The 22,889-nt window shown below is 25.8% G+C and overlaps 1 protein-coding gene across 2 annotated transcripts in view; it reads left to right on the top strand.

The window, feature by feature from the left end:
- LOC123258457 (tyrosine-protein kinase CSK) overlaps positions 1 to 15,983 on the top strand; it is a 28,406-nt gene extending 12,423 nt beyond the window's left edge. For both annotated transcript variants that reach the window (XM_044718457.1, XM_044718458.1), the window contains exons 3-8: positions 10,110 to 10,580; positions 12,215 to 12,868; positions 13,576 to 13,771; positions 14,932 to 15,018; positions 15,090 to 15,182; positions 15,336 to 15,983. In XM_044718457.1, the coding sequence (XP_044574392.1) occupies positions 10,150 to 10,580; positions 12,215 to 12,868; positions 13,576 to 13,771; positions 14,932 to 15,018; positions 15,090 to 15,182; positions 15,336 to 15,431 (1,557 nt within the window). In that variant the 5' untranslated portion in view covers positions 10,110 to 10,149 and the 3' untranslated portion in view covers positions 15,432 to 15,983. The remainder of the gene's footprint in view (positions 1 to 10,109; positions 10,581 to 12,214; positions 12,869 to 13,575; positions 13,772 to 14,931; positions 15,019 to 15,089; positions 15,183 to 15,335) is intronic.
- The last annotated feature ends 6,906 nt before the right edge of the window (positions 15,984 to 22,889 follow it).

The following is a 22,889-nucleotide window of genomic DNA, read 5'->3' on the forward strand; positions in this document are numbered from 1 at the left end:
AAGTAATTATTCAATAAAGCAAAATTTTATTTATTTATAGTTCACAAGTCTCGGCAGTCACATAGTGACTAAGGTTGCTAGTTATTTATTATACATATATGTAGTTTTGTTGCTAGCGGCATGTGTAGTAGTTGTCAGATATCAGCTACAAAGGTAAAAAATCTAAATGTTGGTTGGTATAAATATTCTGTTTTGTCTGGACTGGCAACAGATGGAAAACGCTAGGTCATGGTACAGTTAATGTTTTACTGTTAAATATGCACACTATTTATATTACCCGTCTTGGTCTCATCTCCGACTCTACTTAGCTTGTATACTAGCTTTAATTATACTAACTGATGAATGACAGTGCCTTGATATTAATACGCCGTATGCCATTATATTATGTATTATATGGGAAGAGAGTCATTAAAAAGTTGTTATACATATGTGTACTATGTTCAGATTTTATTATTATATTATACTTTTTTTTTACAAGTTAATATAAGAGTTAAGAAATTACTGACATCAAGATATCATCATTGAGACCCTTTGCGTGTTGAGAGTAATGATAGGCGGTGCATCTTACCTACCTACACTTGGTAATTTAGCTTTTAATATGATAATGTCCTGTATAATGAGTAAATCTGTCAATTAAAATCACCGAGCTAAGGAAGCTTTATTGTTTTTTTGTTAATAAATTGTTTTACAGTCGTGTCACAGATATTAATTAACCGCTCTGGAGATTTAATTCATTAATATCAATAAGTAAAAAGGTTTTGATTTTTTTTTTTTTTTTCAATTTTTATCTGTATAATTTCAACTAGCGACTGTCGTGACTTGTGAACTATAAATAAATAAAATTTTGCTTTATTAAATAATAACTTTTGCTAAATTGCACTGTACTTTCTTAACTATTGACGTTTATTTTTAATAAAATGCTTATTTTGTTAATAATATAGATTATTATATAAACAAACTCGCAGTTTAGTAAAACTCAATACAAATGACATCACCATTTGATAATCAAGGTCAAAATAAAATTCATGGTCATAATTGAATGCATTTGAATCCAAATAAAATTACGCCTCGTTCGTTTATTTTTTTAATTGTTTAATATTAAAAAATTACAGAAGCTATATGACGGCAATAAAATAAATCAGTTTTTTATTATTTTAATCTTCAGATTTTATGACGTGCATTTAGAGGTAACAATAAAAATAAATGATCAAATGTTACTGTACGCAATAAGAATAGTCTAGCAGTCAGAATAGATGTGAAGGAAATATATGTGAAGATAGATGCATACAATAAAAACCGGAGATAATTTAAATAGCACTTGGTACATTATTAAATATAATTATTTGTGGTATTCACCTGTTAAATGCTATTAAGCGTGACCTTGTGATGCAATTGCGTATAGCGGTTATGAATCACTAATCTTTCACGATCTTCCTCTCTTGACATTAACACGCGTACGCGGTATCTTGTTTGTTATTAATTATTTACGATTCACAATTTAAGCGAGGGGATACATCATTTTTTCACCCATAGTTCATTTTTATTTATTTATTCAATTGAAATTATGCTTCTGTAGTTGTAATTTTTTATTTTTAATAATCTATCACTTTAAATTTGAATGAGAATATTTATTAAATTATTCAAATTGAAGCTCTCTGGAAGGAATATTTCAAGTGCTAAGTATGTTAATTTGGAATTTAGTGTGTTAACTAATATGTAGTGGTAATTAACAGAGAACCTTGAAAAAAGTTACAATTTATTAACAAAACACTAAGTACCAAGTTACTTGGCATCAGCTCGTTTCCGTGTTAATAAAAAATTTTTCTGCGCTTATTATCTCTGAACAATGTACAATTACTTAACTATGAATATTTATTTCATTTTTATTTTTAGTGCTTCTAATGGAACACATAACATTTTTTAAGTATTCTTTTTTTTTCATAATTTAACAAATTTTTAAAATAAATGAGAATTTAATTTAAAATTTGTACAAATCGTGAACTACTGACATTTTTAAAGATATAAGCTCATCCCGATGTTACACTCATCAAGACCTTTCATTTGAGTACCCACATCAGTTTTTCATATATTTATATATATTATATATTATATATATGTATATATGAAAAATATATAAAAAATGCATGTGGGTACTCAAATGAAAGCTCTTGATGAGTGCAACATCAAGATGAGCTTATATCTTCAAAATATATATTATATATATGTATATATGAAAAATATATCAAAATGCATGTGGGTACTCAAATGAAAGCTCTTGATGAGTGCAACATCAAGATGAGCTTATATCTTCAAAATATATATTATATATATGTATATATGAAAAATATATCAAAAATGCATGTGGGTACTCAAATGAAAGCTCTTGATGAGTGCAACATCAAGATGAGCTTATATCTTCAAAATATATATTATATATATGTATATATGAAAAATATATCAAAAATGCATGTGGGTACTCAAATGAAAGCTCTTGATGAGTGCAACATCAAGATGAGCTTATATCTTCAAAATATATATTATATATATGTATATATGAAAAATATATCAAAAATGCATGTGGGTACTCAAATGAAAGCTCTTGATGAGTGCAACATCAAGATGAGCTTATATCTTCAAAATATATATTATATATATGTATATATGGAAAATATATCAAAAATGCATGTGGGTACTCAAATGAAAGCTCTTGATGAGTGTAACATCAAGATGAGCTTATGTTTTTAAAAAAGTACAGTGCAATTGAACAAAAGTCATTATTTAATAAAGCAAAATTTTATTTATCTATAGTTCACAAGTCGCGGCAGCCACATAGTGACTGCAAGGTTGCTAGTATATGCATTAAAGCTCAATTATATATTATTCTTAAATATAAATATGTATTATGTATATGCACACAGTGATGGAAAATTATCATAAGTATTTAAATGCAGTCGATGCAATTTGATGAAAGTTTATGCATAGTTATTATTTTTGTACATAAGATATCACAACATTGGAATGCGCTTTTACTCTTTAATAATTAATACGAATTGAATAATTTTTGTTTGAATTTAAAATTTTATTCTAATATAATTTACTATAAAATTTTTCAACAAACAAGTCTTAACTCTTTGATATTTTGTCGACAGTGCCAAAGTAATAAATAATTCGATTTTCTTTATCAGCATACGAATGAAGCAAACTTTAAATTTACAGTTGCAATCGTAAATCATTCAAAAGTTATGGATACTATTGTGTGAGCCATTGAATAATTTATACACCATAAGTGCTGTTGACACGTGTTTTTGTGGTTTATTATTCTTCTTCTTCTTCATCCTCTCTTTTTATTTTATTCTTTAGTGTCAAAACTTTGGTGAAGTATCTTACCAAAGTCGTAAATATTTTAAACCTTTGCATGGCTTTAATATAATACACGCGTCTCATTCCTAAGTCCTAAAAATAGACAGTTATATTTTTAATTTACCAAATTTAAAGTCTAGCTATGTAGCGCTTTAAATTAAAATTTAAATTCCATTACGTAAATAATATATTCATGATAATGATAATATAATCAGTCGCGCGTGTGCTTGTATAAAATATTGCACTTTATTGTCATAAACGACAGCCAAGGATAAACTACATTTCAATTATTCAATATTAATTTCTCTTAACAGATTTGTTGGTATATTATCCATTTTATTTTAGATTTCAATTGGTATTTAATAATTAATTATTATCTCAGTTGTCATTTCAATAAAAATATTATTTCCACAGCCAATATTTATTTTATTTCATTGCTTTAAAATTAATAAATATTTATTGATGTAAAAAAATATTTTACATTTATTCTGACGTTTTAATGAATTTTTTAAACAAATAACATTTTCTTTTTCAACTTGTGGTAGAACAAGATTTATTTTATTGGAAAATAATCATTAATAATTTCTTTAAATGTGAAAAAATTCAATAATTGATAGTAAAATCTCCATCAATTTTTTTCTAATGAAAAAAAATAACAAAGCAAAGAATTTTACAAATTTAGGAAGCATTTAACTATTTTTAACAAAATAAACAATTTCATTCTCTTCAATTAAAATAGACGATAACATAAATTGAAGGTATGACCGACTTCTATCAATAATATAACAATGCTCAAATTTTTATATCATCAAAAATAAGTTTCAAATATTTTTTAAAATTAGTTGAAATTTTTTTTATTATTATTATGGTGTTTTATTTGCATAACTTTACAGTTTTATACAAGGTTTTTTTTTTTATTTTTAAAATACAGATATTAGATAGATTTTAGAAAGTAAAATTTTTAAACTTTTTTTTTTAAAAAGATAATAATTATTAAATAAATATTAAATATTTCAAACATTTTTTAACTAACATAAAGATTTAAAAATATTATTTGTTATTAACACTTAATTTATCCTTTGGTATTCATTGACTTTTTTTTTTATTATTAATATTTAAATTCTCGTCCATATTTAAAATATTTTAAATAATAATCTTGGGAATTTGGACTATAAATGATGTTAAATTATAAGAATTACATCTATTGACTTTGTAAGAACTAGACGAGGATGCTAACCATAAGAGTAACTATTATTATTTTTATTTATTTTTGTTTTATATGTCAAATATCTGGACTAATTAAAACTTTTTGATTTTTAATTCGCCTGATGAAGCTGAAATAAATCAGCGAAACGTTGCGATTAAATTTTTATAATTTATCTTCATTTATTGTCCAAATTCCCAAGATTAAATTATTTAAAATATTTTTTTGCTGTTTTGAGAGATAAGTTTTCTTTGTCGGCATTTGTAATGTTCTACTAATAGCCACCGGCTTATTATTAGAAATCTGTCTACTTCCTCTGGACATGGATAGTATTCTCTAATTATTGATAACGATAACAATGACTAAACAGTAGCTAGTACATTATTATGTCAAGATTAAGTAATCTAATGTAATATACGAACGCATCAAATCTAAAGCCGTTAAGACCACCTGCCTTAGCCTTATCTCAAGTGTGTGCATTATCTCAAAAGTACTTTTTTAAGTGTTATTATTTAGTATATGCACTGATAGGTAAATAAATATATCTGTTGATATTTAACAAATCATTTATTAGAGACCACTTTTTAGTCCATAAAAAATACTTCTTAGTATTTAAAAAGATTTATTGATATTTAATAAATGAATATCACACGGAGAAAAAAGTGTTGCTATTATCACGATACAGTATAGTGATGATCACGATCCACGTATGACTATACTTTAGATGCGCATATATCCAATCTAGTGGATCGTGATTATCACGATCCACATGGATTCGGATATCGAATGTCTATTGCTACGGTTTATAGATGATTATTAGTTGTTTTTGATTAAATGTGAATTATATGTTATTGCAGATTTTTTTTTTTTTTTTAGTTTTTTCGTATATTATTGTTATAAACATAAATACGAATTCCTTGTATAGTTTGATTAGTAAAAAAATTTTGTGTAGTTCATATGACAGTCAAGAATTAGGTTATGTTTAAAAATGTTTAAATAATGACTGACAGCAGTTAGAATTTATTTTATATGACTTTGTTTTTTATTTTTAAAAATATTAGCCTCGAAATTTGTATTATTGATATATTCTTAAAAAATACGCAATTATTTTTATCATAAGAAAAATATTTTTTAATGAAATTTTTACTTCTTTATTACTCCATGTACTTTATAAAATATTAAAAAAAGTTTGGAAAATCCAAAAGTGCACGCCTCATAACGCTCATTCATTTTTTAAGAAAAAATAAATTGTGTAACTGATAAAAAAAAAGAAAATTATAATTAAGTAATTTCTTACATAGTATTTTTTTTTTTTTTAAATATCAGCGCCCTTTTTTCTTGTTATATGCACACGCAGTCTAAAAAAATCTAGCTTTATCAAGTGGCGCCATAGTTTTCACGTGACAAATAAGAAAAATTCGTTTGTCTTTGTACGGTTATATCGTAATAAATTTTAATAAAAATTCAATTTAAAAAAAAAAATTCGTAAACTAGGCCACTGATATGAAATACGGACCCAGTTCATCGCATTCGTAAACTAATAAAAAAAGTCCGGTCTTGAAATATCAATTTGTTCGGGAGTAATCATTGGTACATCCATAATGGGGTGACATCCGGACGTCCACGTAAAATTTTTTTCAAAACGTTTTTTTTTTCAAAATAGCTACATGAAATGATTTTAGAAAGTAAAAGATGGTTTGATTTAATTGTTTTCTCCGTGTACATCTACTTATATTATTGTATAAGTGTAATATGGTTGTGATAGAGACATTTAAAGATCACAAAATTGCTTGACCTTGACGAGTCGAGTATAAAGCACAACCTCACGCGCTTCGCGCTATGAGGCGTGCAAAAAATAACATATTTTTGCGTAAAGTAGTATGGGATCAAATTATTTATGCTAAAAAAACCTTTTATGAAAACACAAATGTTATTTATTTAATACAATATATAATGTTCATTGTTTTTCTTTATCAACGCTGTAGAATCTGTAGAATTATATACAATAACCACAGACACAGCATTAACAAAGTTAACATAGGAAGATTTATTTCTTTACTAGACCTTAAAAAAACGACACGAGTTTTTCAAGATTCCACTCGAGTAATTTATCAACAACCCAATTGTCCATATCGCTGTTAATATAAATTGGTACAATTATCGCTATTTCATCACCAAAATTGTAAATAAATAAACTCGTAAGTTTCAGACTTGGTTATGTGTGGTGGCGCTGGATGCGTAGTGGATAGTGATAATCACGATCCGTTTCGCTGTAGTAAGAAAACGTTTTGAGATATTCACTATACAGTTGAGCTATACAGTGGTATTCAGTATTCACTGTTTCGAGCATAACTGTATTCGTATGGTGAATACACGGAAAAAAGTAAACTGTAATAAATAACAGTCGATTTATAATAAGTAATGATAAACTGCTAAAAATTACCATTTCAAACAGTAAAATCGTAATTTTACTAATCACATTGTAATATTTACAATTTAAACGTTACAATTTACTCTTTACATGGAAGAAAATACTATTTCAAACAGTAATATTCGCTAGGTAAATGTCTAAAATGTTAAAGTATAATAATTAAGAATTCAGACTTTAATATTTATCATTTCGTACCTAAAAAATGATGTTATGATATGTAAAAAGTATAAAATAAAGTTAGTAAATTTTTAATACAAGCAACGTCAATATTTACAAAGTAAAATGGTAAATTTTAAACGCAACGCCAAAAGTCAAACTGTAATTATTGACTTGCTTAGACTGGTAAAATGTATATTTTGAAAGTATAATTTTTACTGTTTGAAATGTTAAATTCTCCCAGAGTGAGACCCCTTTCTCTTTCATCTAAGTTCCCTTTCTCTTCATAATATGGACTATTTATTGAAATGGCATTTTTTACTGTTTGAAACTGTAATTTTTAAAGATGAAAGAGTCGTTATTTACTATAGTGAAAACTACTAATCACTTATTTTGGATATTAAATTATAAACTGTGGCTTTTATACTTTCTACATTAAGTTCTGTAATATTTACATTTTTGCCACCACGATGTCCGCTTTACTGTTTGAAATTATAAAAACTAACCGGAATCCGAGTGAATATTACAGTTTACTTTTTTCCGTGTATGACAATACTGTTTTGAGCTAATTACGATACTTCGTTCACGATCCACTGGATCGCTATAATAGCAATACTTTTTTCTCCGTGCAGATTTATTAAATACAAATTAGTCATTTTAAATACTAAAGAATATTTTTTTAATACCAAAAAGTCGTCTCTAATAAATGATTTGTTAACTATTAACAAATATTTTTTAATACAAATAAATCTTTCTATCAGTGTGTTGAAAAAATAAATTACGAAAGATTTTTAATTTATTCGTGTGTAAAACGGTAGCTGATAGTTACTTTTTATTTTATAATTTTTTAATTAGTATTTAAATTAAGTTTTTATTAAACCCATGGCCGCTCTCACTTCCGGAATAGTTATTATAAATCAACGCCTGGTTTTCGAGAATATAAGCTGAGTTTTTAAGTTTTATTGAGTTCTTTGACTCTGTAGACCTAATTGTAACTTAAATATTATCAATATTTTAAAAAGAAAAAATAGAAAATTATTTTTTGCTATAATATATAGCTTGATATGGTCATATATAACCAGATCAGGCCATACATAAGAATCCGCCATCTATGACATCAGAAATTTTTTTCACGAGTTTTTTTCTTTAAATAATAATAAAATATTCATTCTGTCAATAGAATATAAACCAGGCTTACTTTTCCATTTTATCATATTGATACCAATAAACTTTATTATATAAAATTTCTTAAAAAATACGGAAATGGGCTGGTCCCTCTTAAAATAGGCGGGAGTCTTTGTCGGTCTATTATACCTTTAACAATTTATTTTTATTTATTATTTTTCAAGTTGATAAAAATCTGGAATTGTAGGAATAAAATTCTAATCGACTAAAGAAATAAAAAATATTTTTTGGTTACGACATATCACCGTCGAAATAGGTCAAAGTCACTCACCATATGTACAACTTACAACTTACAACGACATCGTGTTACGGTATATTTTATTTTGAATAAAAACATGTTTCTCTACAAAAATTTCGGATTTAAATATGAAAAAAAAAAAATTTAAGTGCATAAATTTATCAATGAAACTTCTGAAATTTAATCTAGCTTTTATTTCTATTAACAAAAAATTAATCTTATTTATTATCTTTTAAGTAGTATTGACAGAAGTTTAATACAATATCATTTTCTCTCCATGTTAAGATGCATTGAAACAATAGGTACTTGGATTAACACGCGCTTATATTATAAATATTATAAATATAAATATAAGTTATAAATTATATGATATTAATATGTGTATTCATAAGTTATAGTCATAAGTTATAATGCTGATTAAATAGAAGAGTAATATGAGACCTTCGTGATGCATTCATACAGTGGATAGACTAATATATAAGCTTATATAGTCTCTGCATTGAATTATTACTCACCCACTTAGAAGCTCACAAGCAAGCGTCTTGTCACCCGAGAAAAGGATCATCACCCACCCACTCACTTGCATAAACTAGCTCTCTTATTATTTAAATATCCTCACCGCCTTTACGCATAAATTCTCATCATATCAACCTTCAATACTATACCGGCTTTTATTTATAATACATCTCTTTGTACTCAATAAAAAATTCACTTATTTATGAGGAAATTCTGGAACAAGGAAGAGTCTTGTTTGTTAAGTTGTTTATTTTATTTTACAATTTTATTCAAGTCTCCAGTGATTTTTTTGAGAATTTTTTTATATTTATTAATTTCTTGATACTAAAAAATTTTGCGTCAAAAAATTTTGTTAAAAATTTTTATGCTTAATATTTAATACTTTTTTGTGTTGATTTAATAAAATAAATGTTAAATTTACTCATAAAAGTTTAAAATATTTAACACAAAAATTTTTAACACTGTTTTTCAGCGCAACATTTTTTATTGTATAATTGTACATCAATACTCGTAAAAACATGGCCATATATAGCCTGATTTATTGATATATGATCATATCAGACTATACATCGGAATAAAAAATAATTTATTATATTTTCTTTTTAAAAAACTGTACGTTAATTAAAATGTAATAATATAAATTGGTTTAGTAATTGATTAAACTAAAAAAAACTCTTTAAAAGAGTGAAAAAAATTTTTTTTTATTTTATAACTTAATATTCTAAACTTAGCTTTCTGTTCGCGAGAAGATTTAGCGACAATGCGCCATCTGTCGGAAATTTTTAAAACTACTCTTGATCAAAAAGTTATATGTAGAGAAAATAATTTTAAAAACACATTCTAAAAAATGTTTAAAATTTTTATCATTAAAAAAATTGAAATAATTTTACTAAAAAAATAAAAAATAATTTTTTTTTAACTTTTGACTTAAATTAAAAAATTAATACATTTATTTCAGCCTACTTTTATAAAAATGTTGAATCTGATAGTTAACAAAATGTTCTTCCTGTATTTTCCAGGTCAATAGCCGCGGCCTAATTAAAATAATCAGCAGCAGTAATGCCAACTTATCACAATGCGGGTGCTAGTTACCCAAACTTATCAGCGCTAGCTCGTCAGGGTAAAATAGACGGGAACCAGAATCACCATCACCACACAATACCCTCAAATGTAACAGCTCATTCGTTTTTGCAAAACGCCCTCCAATCGATGCAATCGATCCAATCAATTCACCACTCCATTCCTTCGATCCAGTCTAATTACAGCGGCCCGAACATGCAGCCCCATCCAGTGTCGCCGATAATGACAACAACACACTCCAGTAGTATTGTTACCACTCAAAATGTTGTTGTGCCCTCTCCCACCCATGTGAGTAATCCTGTCTCACCTTCCCCGGTCATCCTTACACCCAATAATCCCACCGTCAATCCAACATCTAATAATGCCTTATCAATCAGCACGAGACACGAAGTTAAACTTAATGCTATGCCGTAAGTTATTTATTTATTTATTATTTATTATTCATTCAATACTTTAGATAACAAATCCTTTTTTTTTTTAATTCCATCATTGAGAAAGTGAGAAAATTAAATCATTGACATTTTACTTTAATGCTAATTCTTATCCATCATAATTCATGTCATTTGTTATTTTAATTTACATTAGTTGAACACATCATTTATGACTAAGTTTTCTAAAATAGAATTTATTTTTTTCTTTTATCTAATTTTTCCACTCATTTACTTTCTTCTTCAATTTTTAAGTGTAGAAATTAAACAGAAAATAAATATTTAAACTCACTGAGCTAATTTTTAAAATTATGAAAATTATTTTCGAGAAAATTTCTCTCTTATTTTCAAATCTCTCTTAATTAAAACCAAAAAAAATTACTCCTCAATTATAAATTGAAACTCTTGCTTTAATTCTACTGTAAAGAGTTTTTCGATTAAAATAAATTTTTTCTTTAGATAATTCAAGTTTCAAATCATAAATTACTAACAAATATTTCAAACAATTTATCTGAAATTTAAGTTTGTAAATATTAATTATAATTTTTAAAAAAACTTGACTTTATTGGGAAAAAAAAAATAAAAAAATTGACTTTCATCAAGAGCTTTTATTTGAGTACCTATATGCATTTTTGATATATTTTCATATATACATATATATAATAAATATAAATATATGAAAAATTGATGTGGGTACTTAAATGAAAGATCTTGACGAGTGCAATGTTAAGGTTAGCTTATATCTTTAAAAATGTCAATATTTCACAAGATACAATATCATTTCTTAATTATTGACATCTTTTAAGATATAAACTCATTTTGATGTTACACTCATCAAGACCTTTCATTTGAGTACCCACATGCATTTTTGATATATTTTTCATAAATACATATATATATATGATATATATAAAATATATAAAAAATTGATGTGGGTACTCAAATGAAAGGTCTTGACGAGTGTAACATCGGGATGAGCTTATATCATTAAAAATCTTAATAGTTCACAAGATACAATGTCATTTCTTAATTATTGACATTTTTTAAGGTATAATTCATTTCGATGTTACACTCATTGAGACCTTTCATTTGAGTACCCACATGCATTTTTGATATATTTTCATATATACATATATATATAATATAAATAAATATATGAAAAAGTGATGTAGGTACTCTAATGAAAGGTCTCGATAAGTGTAACATCAGAATGAGCTTATATCTTTAAAAATGTCAATAATTTACAAGATATAATCTCATTTCTTAATTATTGACATTTTTTAAGATATAAACTCATTCTGATGTTACACTTATCGAGACCTTTCATTAGAGTACCTACATCACTTTTTCATATATTTATTTATATTATATATATGTGTATATATGAAAATATATCAAAAATGCATGTGGGTACTCAAATGAAAGGTCTTGATGAGTGTAACATCGGAATGAGCTTATATCTTTAAAAATGTCAATAGTTTACAAGATACAAGGTCATTTCTTAATTATGAATCTCTAATTAGGATTTTCAAAATTTTTATTCAGACATTACATTTAAAAATTTTTAGTAAAAAAATTATTTGAACATTTAAACTAACTATTGATTAAAATTTCAGATGGTTCCATGGAAAAATTTCACGAGAGACCGCAGAAAGTCTATTGCGACCCCGCGAAGATGGTCTGTTTCTAGTCAGAGAGTCGACAAACTTCCCCGGCGACTACACACTGTGTGTATCATACGCGGGACGAGTCCAGCACTACCGAGTGAAATACAAAAACAACCAGCTGACAATTGATGACGAAGTGTTCTTCGAAAACTTGGCTCTGCTGGTCGAGCATTACGAGGAGGATGCCGATGGTCTGTGTACTCAACTGACAAAACCATTGCCGAAGCAAGGCAAACAAGATTTTTGTGTCGATCCGAAGGCCTTCGTTGAGGCCGGATGGGTCATACAGACACACGAGCTTGAATTACGCGAGTGCATCGGCAAGGGGGAGTTCGGTGACGTGCTGTTGGGCGTTTATCGCGGCGAACGCGTCGCCGTTAAAATGCTTAAAGACAACAGCGAAGCTGCGCAAAGATTCTTGGCCGAGGCTAGTCTTATGACTTCACTTATCCACGATAATTTGGTCAAACTTCTTGGCCTTGTGTTTAACAATCAACATATGTACCTGGTTACTGAGTATATGAGCAAGGGATCACTCGTCGATTATCTCAGGTCGAGAGGCCGGTTGCACGTTACCAAAAAAGATCAAATTAATTTTGCCTAGTAAGTTTTTTTTTTTTATTTATTGTCTCAGCTTCATTTTTTATAAATTCAAAATTAGTCCATTAAATATTAAAAAAAAATAATCATTAATTATTCTTATATTTTTTAGATCATTTTAAAAATTTAAATCCCTTTTGTTATAATTATAGATAAGGGAGAAAATCTCTAACTAATAAAATAATAATATTATTTTGCTTTATTAAATAATTACTTTTGTTAAATTGCACTGTACTTTCTTAAATATTGACGTTTTTAAAGATATAAGCTCATCTTGATGTTACACTCATCAGGAGCTTTCATTTGAGTACCCACATGCATTTTTGATATATTTTTCATATATACATATATATGATACATATAAATATATGAAATATTTGAAAAAATGATGTGGGTACTTAAATGAAAGCTCTTGATGAGTATAACATCGGGATGAGTTTATATCTTTAAAAATGTCAATATTTCACAAGATAAAAGGTCATTTCTTATTCATTGACATTTTTTAAAATATATAATTTTGATAAAATCGCGTTTAAAGTTTCCCTCATTATTCTCGTTATCTCCGCCATTGTTATAAACTGTAATTTTCAAAATTAGCGTGTATTCTAAACTTTGTAAATAGTTCCTGTTTTATTTTTTTGCCTTTGATGTAAACTTTATCTCACAAGTTTAACCAATCTACTATGTTATTCTTTCTGTTTTATTATTAGTGATACGTGCGCTGGGATGGCTTATCTTGAATCTCGACACGTCGTACATCGTGATTTAGCAGCAAGAAATGTTCTTGTTGCTGAAGATAATTCAGCTAAAGTATCAGACTTTGGTTTGGCACGTGACGAAAACTTTTCACTTGACGGTGGTAAATTACCTATCAAATGGACTGCACCTGAGGCTCTAAAACAAAATGTAATATTTTTATTTAGTATATTATTCTTACAATCATCACTACTTTCACTTCTTCCTAATTTTAAAATAAATTAGCCCAATAATTTTTTATAGAATTTTTATCAAAAATATTCTCTTTATAAAAGTTACATATGCTGTCAGTATACATAAGCAAAGATATGACAATTAATTTATTAAATAATGACTTTTGTTAAGTTGCACTGTACTTTCTTAAATATTGACGTTTTTAAAAATATAAGCTCATCCCGATGTTACACTCATCAAGAGCTTTCATTTGAGTACCCACATGCATTTTTGATATATTTGTCATATATACATATATATAAATATAAAATATATGAAAAAATGATGTGGGTACTCAAATAAAAGATCTCGATGAGTATAACATCGGGATGAGCTTATATCTTCAAAAATGTCATAAGTATCCAAGATACAAGGTCATTTCTTAAATAGTGATATTTTTAAAGATATAAGCTCATCCCGATGTTACACTCATCAAGAGCTTTCATTTGAGTACCCACATGCATTTTGATATATTTATCATATATACATACATATAAATATATAAAATATGTGAAAAATTGATGTGGGTATTCAAATGAAAGGTCTCGATGAGTGTAACATCAGGATGAGCTTATATCTTCAAAAATGTCAATAGTTCTCAAGATACAAGGTAATTTCTTAATTATTGACATTTTTAAAGAAATAAGCTCATCCTGATGTTACACTCATCAAGAACTTTTATTTGAGTACCCACATGCATTTTCATATATTTTTCATATATACATATATAAAAATATATAAAATATATGAAAAATTGATGTGGGTACTCAAATGAAAGGTCTCGATGAGTGTAACATCAATATGAGGTTATATCTTCAAAAATGTCAATAGTTCTCGAGATACAAAGTCATTTCTTAATTAAGTATAAATTTTTTATAAAAACTTATATTTATTTTATAATTACACGATAATAACATTTATTATCATTCCAAAGTAAATATTTAAATCCAGATTTGATAACTTCCGGTCCTTATCTTCTTCTGAAAGACATCTGTACATAAATTAAGATAATTCAATCTAAAAATTAACTTTTAATACAACACACAGCGGTCTCTTTAATACCAAATTTTATTATCATTTTTTTTGATCTCTTACAGAAATTCTCAAACAAATCAGACATGTGGAGTTTCGGAATTTTACTCTGGGAAATTTACTCCTTCGGAAGAGTACCATATCCGAGAATAGTAAGTTTAATTTAAAATCTAATTAAACTAAAACTGGTATTAAAATCTAAAATAAATAATATATATTTCAGCCGTTGGCGGACGTTGTAAAATGTGTAGAAAAAGGATATAAAATGGAACCACCGGATGGATGTCCGTCTGAAGTTTACGACATCATGAAACAGGTATGCCTTATATATAAATATAAAATTTTTCTAAAACACAGTAGTGTTTTAAAGCTTTAAAAAAATAGCCTACACTTTACTAAGTAATGTCTGTAAAAAAACAAATGGCTATAAATTCCGGTATTTTTGTTTTCATGTAAATTAAACAAAAAGGCATGGGATTTACAACCGGAGAAGAGACCAACGTTCCACGACATAAAGGTCAAACTCGGTTTTCTTAAGGCTGAGTACACCAAATATCCGAATTAATCAACTTATTAAATGCATGTAAGAAAGTCTTTAGATTTTTTAATCGTTAAAAAAACTTACCTGGTCTAAATTATTCGTTCAAATTTTAAAAATATACAAATAAAAATATATATATTAGTTATAATACTCGTTAAATAATACTAATTACAGAAAATGGGTTCATGATAATTGTCTTGATGTCTTGATATTTTTTTTTCTTGAGTAAACTGGAGGATTTAATTTTTTTACGACAGTATACGTCACCAATTGCTACCTATCAATTGTGCCTTCGTTCAAATAGATATTCTTAAAAAAAATTTTAAAAGTATAAAAGCAAAAAAACATATTAATTAATTAATTAATTAAATTCACGACCCTGAATTCATGCTCATTGAAGTAGCAATAATCGTCTCTCTGTTTACGTCGCTAATGACTGACTGAGTACGAAGGATAAATCTCACTATCTATATTCCCATTTCAACTTAATGATACAAATAATATATCGTCCGTTTAATTATCAAGGATAAAAACAAATTATTTAAAATAGAGAAAATTTATCATTGATAAATGTAGGAAAAAAAAAAAAAAAAAAAGTAACTTATATATCTCAACCTTTTATCCTTTTTTTATTACATAAAATATCAGCGCACAAGACTGGTTAATAATTGTACTTTATAATTTTTTATCAATTATATAAGAGCCCATTGTTCGATCTTTTGAATAATTATTTTTAAATGTTGGAAAGATATTAATTTACTGCTTTTTTTTTTTTTAATTTAAATAGTAAAAAATTAACAAAAAATTTTTTTAATTAATTATATATTTATTTTAAATAATATATAACGAAAAAAAAATTTCCTGAGTTTGAATATAATTAAAAATGATCCATATAATTTTTTTTTAATTCAAAATTGACAAAAAATTTACTGCATTTTTTTTTTTTTTTTTTAATTTAAATAGTAAAAAATAAATAAAGATTTTTTATACTTAATTATATATTTATTTTGAATAATATATAACACTAATAAAAAGAAAATTTAAAAAAATGTTTTAAGTTTGAACAGAATTAAAAAAAGGAAAATCTAAAAGTGCACGCCTCATAATCTCATTTTCCATAATAAAATTGATTAAAATAAAATACAAATACTTTTAAATCTTTCGCGCCATTGTCCACCCAGAAAAGAAAGGTACTGCGCATGTATTATAAACGAACCTTATTTACATAGATATAGATATACAATCGATTAGTGGATTTTTAATTTATTGTTAATTATAAATAAACTACATTGAATTAGACCGTGATCTTCGAAAGGACTTTGCTTTAAATCATACTTAAGCGTATAAAAAATAAATGGACTTGATCAGTTAAGTTTTTCGGCAGTTATCGTGACCACGCCAGTTTTCATACATACATTTGACAGCCGGACGTCCACGGAATAATTATTTTAAACATTTTTTTTATTTATTTAAAAAGCAAAATGTCTTTTAAAAATGTCATGTGTTGAAACTAGGGTTTTTCCATTACATTTATGTGTAAATATTGTTCTACAAGCGCGATAGAAAATGAATAGAGACAATTTTAGTTCAAGAAATCGCTTGATTTTTACACGCTTTATATTAGCTTCACTTGTATGTCAGTTTGTCAGTATGTCAGTATGTCAGTATGTAACTCTCCGTGGGTAATTTGCGCGCCTGAATATTTTTGATAATCAACAAATAATAGTTTAAAAAAACTAAAAAATCACGCTTTTATAAATAAACCAAACTAAAAAGTAAAAAATAAATAATAGTTTAAAAAAACTAAAAACACGCTTTTTATAGAAAACCAAACTAAAAATAGAAAATAAATTTAAATTAAGAATAGTGTTAAAATTTCAATAAATATAAATTAATAATAGTGTAAATAAAAAAAATGTATTTTATTTTAAAAAAAGCGTGAGGTGCATGGTGTCAATAGTTATAAATATTTTATTGACAGATATGAGTAGAGTGATTATCATTTTGATAATATCTTAAAAAGCACCCCACGCTTTTTTTAAAATAAAATACATTTTTTTTATTTACACTATTATTAATTTATATTTATTGAAATTTTTAACACTATTCTTAATTTAAATTTATTTTCTATTTTTTAGTTTGGTTTTCTATAAAAAGCGTGTTTTTAGTTTTTTTAAACTATTATTTATTAGAGTACAACATCATCCGCTTATGACATTAAAGTTATCAGTCACAACATTTTTGCACGCCTCATAGCGCGAAGCGCGTGAGGTTGTGCTTTATACTCGACTCGTCAAGGTCAAGCAATTTTGTGATCTTTAAATGTCTCTATCACAACCATATTACACTTATACAATAATATAAGTAGATGTACACGGAGAAAACACTTAAATTAAACCATCTTTTACTTTCTAAAATCATTTCATGTAAGGTAAAAGACCCAATACCGGAACGACGAAGGGTACATGACTGGTTTTTATTACTTAGAAAATATTCAAATGGTTCGTTAGTAATAATAATTCATCCAATCATGTAGAATAAACATGTAGTTACACGAAAATAATTAAATTTATCAATTTTGTCGAATTTAATATTAAAAAAAAATTGGAAAATCCAAAAGTGCACGACTCATAATGCTCATTTAATTATGAAATATGAAAAAAAAAAAAAAAAAAAAAAAAACTTAAGTCGTTCAAAATTAATTGCCGAAAAAATAGCTGAAGTAGGAAGGTACTGCACAAGCGCCCCTGGTGGAATAAAATGTACATAATATCTATAGATATAGATATATCACCATCCATGTTAATTTTACATGGATATATATAGATATACAGTCTTGTAGTTTTTGTTTTTTATTAATTGTAATTAAACGACACTGAATTAATTAACCATTCGCATTCAGTGACCTACAATCGTCGATTAGAATTAAAAAAAAAAAAATTTAACTCAAATAATTGATTTTTTCACAAGTTACAGTGTTTCCGGGGTTTCATACATGACGAACAGGAAAATTTTTTGACCTATTTTGATGTTTTTTTCGCAACGTTTCTATTGCAGTAAATCAATTTTTAGAAAGTATTGAATTAATCTCCATTAAATTATCTCGACAATAGTATGCAAAATATCTTGATTCCGTGAACTAACAAGGCTACACGGAAAGAAAATTGAAGGAGTTTTTACTATTTTACTATTGTAATTTTTACTAAATAAAATAGTAACGGTGGACTATACTTCTCATTTAGTAATTTTTACGATCTACTATTGTAAATTTTATCCAACAAATAAGACTAGCAAGAGTCGTAAAAAGTCGAATACTATAGAGCAAATTATACAATATGTGTTTGTGAACTTTACAATTCAACTATTGTAAAAATTCACAGTTTGTTTTTTTAAAAGAAATATTAGGGAGGGAGAGAGATAGAAGGTTGGACTAATTGGTACCTGTACAGTAATCGAAAAAAGAAACTGACATTTTCGTGCTATCTGGGAATCGAACCCAGAACTCTGTGTTGGCAGCCAGAGACTCTCCCTCTACGCTATCCGAGGTAAACTAAGACGCATATCCTTTAACATTTACATAAACTCGAAGTCTAGCGCTGTGCACGGCCATCACTCACACTAATTGAGAAACATTCCAATTCAACTATTGTAAAATTTGCTATAGTTCTATTGGAAAGATACAGAGGCAGCACTGGAAATTTTCATCTCTTACTTTTTACAATAGTAATATCGTATTTTTTCATGAATAAATAGTATTTTTTCTTCTAAAATATTTGACAATTAATAGTAATAAAAGTATAGTCCAGCTTTACAATAGTTGTATCGTAAATTTTCCCAGAAATTTTTTCCCGTGTATATAATACTAAAAATGGTTGCTAAAATGAGGCGAAAAAAATTTTTCGATCGTAAAGCACTCTCTGATGCTTCGCATCATGAGTCGTGCAAAACATGTTTTTTGAAAAAGTCTAAAAGACCCAGTATCGGAACACCTTAAATGCCTAGTCCCAATACCGGAACATGGTTGACCCAATACCGGAACGATAAATAAAACTAATTTTTTTAATCTAAAGAGTCCACTTTTCGTAAGCTGAATTAATTAAAAAATTAATTAACAAATCAACAAATTAATTAACAAATTAAAAAATTAATTAACAAATCAATACTTTATGTGAATTTTTCTGAATTTATAAAACTAATTTATAAAATGTTATCTTCGACTTAACTTTCGGCATGCTACTACTACCTATAAAAAATTAAGCAGTTAATTCAGAACTCAAATGACATGTATGCATAGTGAAACTAACAATAATTATTTAATATTAAAAAATCAAATAAATTTTTACTAAAAATAAAAAAAAAAAAAATAAACGATTCGACGTTATACTTGACGACACTTATGTAAAAAAGAAAATTTCAAAACAGAAATTTGCTTTTGTTCTTCAAGTTAAAATTTACGAATATTTGAAGCAATTTTTATAATAAAATTACTTTCTGTATTAAATGTTATATCACAAAAACTTTTGTTGTTGTGCTTGATGTAAACAATCAACACAGTATATATCGTAAATGTCAATAAATAATATCAATATGGTTGACTGTTCCGATACTGGGTATTAGACCATTTCGGGTGTACCAATAGACGAACAGTAAATTTTAAATAACAATAGGGTCTTTTTTGTATTATCAATTAATTGCATCGAATTCTTAGTATTTGTATTAATACATAAAAAAAAAGTTTTAGTGAAAAGTATTTTCATTAGGTTTCTATGAGCTTAAGATCATCGAGTGATTTCTTAGCAAAACCATTAAGAGACCTTGATAAGTCAGAAATCTCAGACTATTGACATCATTAACATTTTTTTTCAATATTTCCAATATAATTTAAAGTTTCATTCATATATTTTATTATGTAAAAAAAAAGATTGAGGTTTCTAATAAAGAAAAGTTTGTTTAATTTGATTGAGTACGAGATAAAATATAAAATAATAATTGTCAAATCGTTCTGGTATTGGGTCTCGTTCCGATATTGGGTCTTTTACTTTAGCTATTTTGAAAAAAAAAACGTTTTGAAAAAAATTTTACATGGACGTCCGGATGTCACCCCATTTTGGATGTACCAATGATTACTCCCGAACAAATTGATATTTCAAGACCGGACCTTTTTTATTAGTTTACGAATGCGATGAACTGGGTCCGTATTTCATATCAGTAGCCTAGTTTACGTATTTTTTTATTTAAATTGAATTTTTATTAAAATTTATTACGATATAACCGTACAAAGACAAACAAATTTTTCTTATTTGTCACGTGAAAACTATGGCGCCACTTGATAAAGCTAGATTTTTTTAGACTGCGTGCGCATATAACAAGAAAAAAAGAAGCTGATATTTAAAAAAAAAAAAAAATACTCTGTAAGAAATTACTTAATTATAATTTTCTTTTTTTTTATCAGTTACAAAATTTATTTTTTCTTAAAAAATGAACGAGCGTTATGAGGCGTGCACTTTTGGATTTTCCAAACTTTTTTAATTTTTTTTAACAAACAAATTTGTTCCAAAAAATTATTTTAAAAAAATTACATTATTAATTTTTTAAAATGTCTACATGCCAATTTTTTCTTCTAATTTTTTTTTTGCTATATTTTATTTGTTAAAAAAATTATTAAATATCTGCTAAATTAATTCCCATTATCCACTTCGCTTAAGAGGTGTGCAATTATCCATATTATTTTTTTTTTAATTTAAAATTGAAAGAAATTTAATAAAAAAAAAAAGTAAATTGATATCTTTCCAAAATTCAACTAATTTTTTGAAAAAACTATAAAAATCCGTACTTAAAAAATAAAATTTGTTGATTTAATTTTAATAAATAATTGATAAAGTATATATTTTTTTAAACAAACAAAAAAAAAGTAACCCATGGTTATTGTTATTCTTAGAATTTTATTTTTAAAAATTCCTAAATAAAATTTAACAAAGTATTAATTTATTTGAAAATCTTTGAAATAATTACTAGTGTAAAAAAATATTTAATAATTGAAAATTATAAAAACTAATCAGTAACTTGCATATTTGTAATTATTTACAAAATTGCAAAATATTAATTATTAAATTAATTATTTACAAAATATTTGAGTAAATACCGGCACAAATGGAGTAGCTGCGTCTACTGAATTTCGGTACTAATTAATTATAAATTTATTATTAAATAATAAATAAAAAATAATCTTTTAATTTAAAAATTCCGGTAAAAAAAATTATGCAGTACTTTATTAAGTTTTCTTTATTATTTATCAAAGATTTATCGTAAGTAAAATAGTTTTTAAGATAAACTATTAAATTATTGAATAATTGTCACATAATAATAATAATAATAATAATAATAATTGATAATTAATAATAATAATTATAGTTATTAAGTTAATTAAAATTATTTAAACTTATAATATTTTGGATAAACAATTATTAGTAGTGTAAATTTAAATTGTAAATAAATATTGTAAATATTATTATTAATATTAGTAATATGTATGAAATTTAATTATAATTAATTAATTAAATAAGTAGAAATTTAATCGTTTAAAAAATTAATAAGTATACATATTTATAAATTTTTTTAAGTTAATATAAATTAAATTTAAATTACAGACATGCCAGTCTGATTTAAATTTTTGGTAATGCACTAATTAAGACACTTGCTTGGTAATTTCCGACTAATATTTTATTGACGGCAGCTGTAAGTTAATAATGAGGTTTTTTTTTAATAATTTCAATGAAATAAAGATAAAGATCGCGAGTTTACGACGACGGAGACTTGAATTGTGTAAAAAAGTTGACATTTATCAATTTAAGGGACTCTGTGTTATTGCAATTGAAATTTAAGTATTTAATATATTATTATTACATATGAAAATATTTAAATAATAAATTTAGGATTAAAAAACGAGTAATAAATATTTATACTTTGATATTATTGATATTTATGATTTTTATTGTTAAATTATTTACTAGACTGTGTCAGAAATTTACTTTTGTAACAAAAAAAAAAAAGAAAGAAAAAAATATATATTTAACGCAGTCTTCGAAAAGAGCTTAATTAGTAATTACTACTTTTGCATCATAGCTATTATATGGAAAACATGTTTAACCCTCGGTATGAATGAATTGATTTTTATAAGTGATTAATTTAAAAAAAAAAAAAAATTTTTATTTTAAAATTAAATATGTAAATAATTTTTAATTGTAAATTAAACATTTTTTAATATGAAAAATTACCCTTAAAATTTAAGTTGAAAAAAATATGATTTTTTTTTTTTGACAAAAAAAAATAATATTTTTTTTTATAAATTTATATTGATGTATTGAAACTATAAAGGGTTAAATAATGTGATGATTTTTACATTTATATGAGCAAAACTACCTTCAGATAATTTAAGTACAAGTTTTTTTTGTTAAAAAAAAAAAAAAAAAAAAAATTGAAGTA

Source organism: Cotesia glomerata, linkage group LG2, assembly GCF_020080835.1.
Source record: "Cotesia glomerata isolate CgM1 linkage group LG2, MPM_Cglom_v2.3, whole genome shotgun sequence".
NCBI lineage: Eukaryota > Metazoa > Arthropoda > Insecta > Hymenoptera > Braconidae > Cotesia > Cotesia glomerata.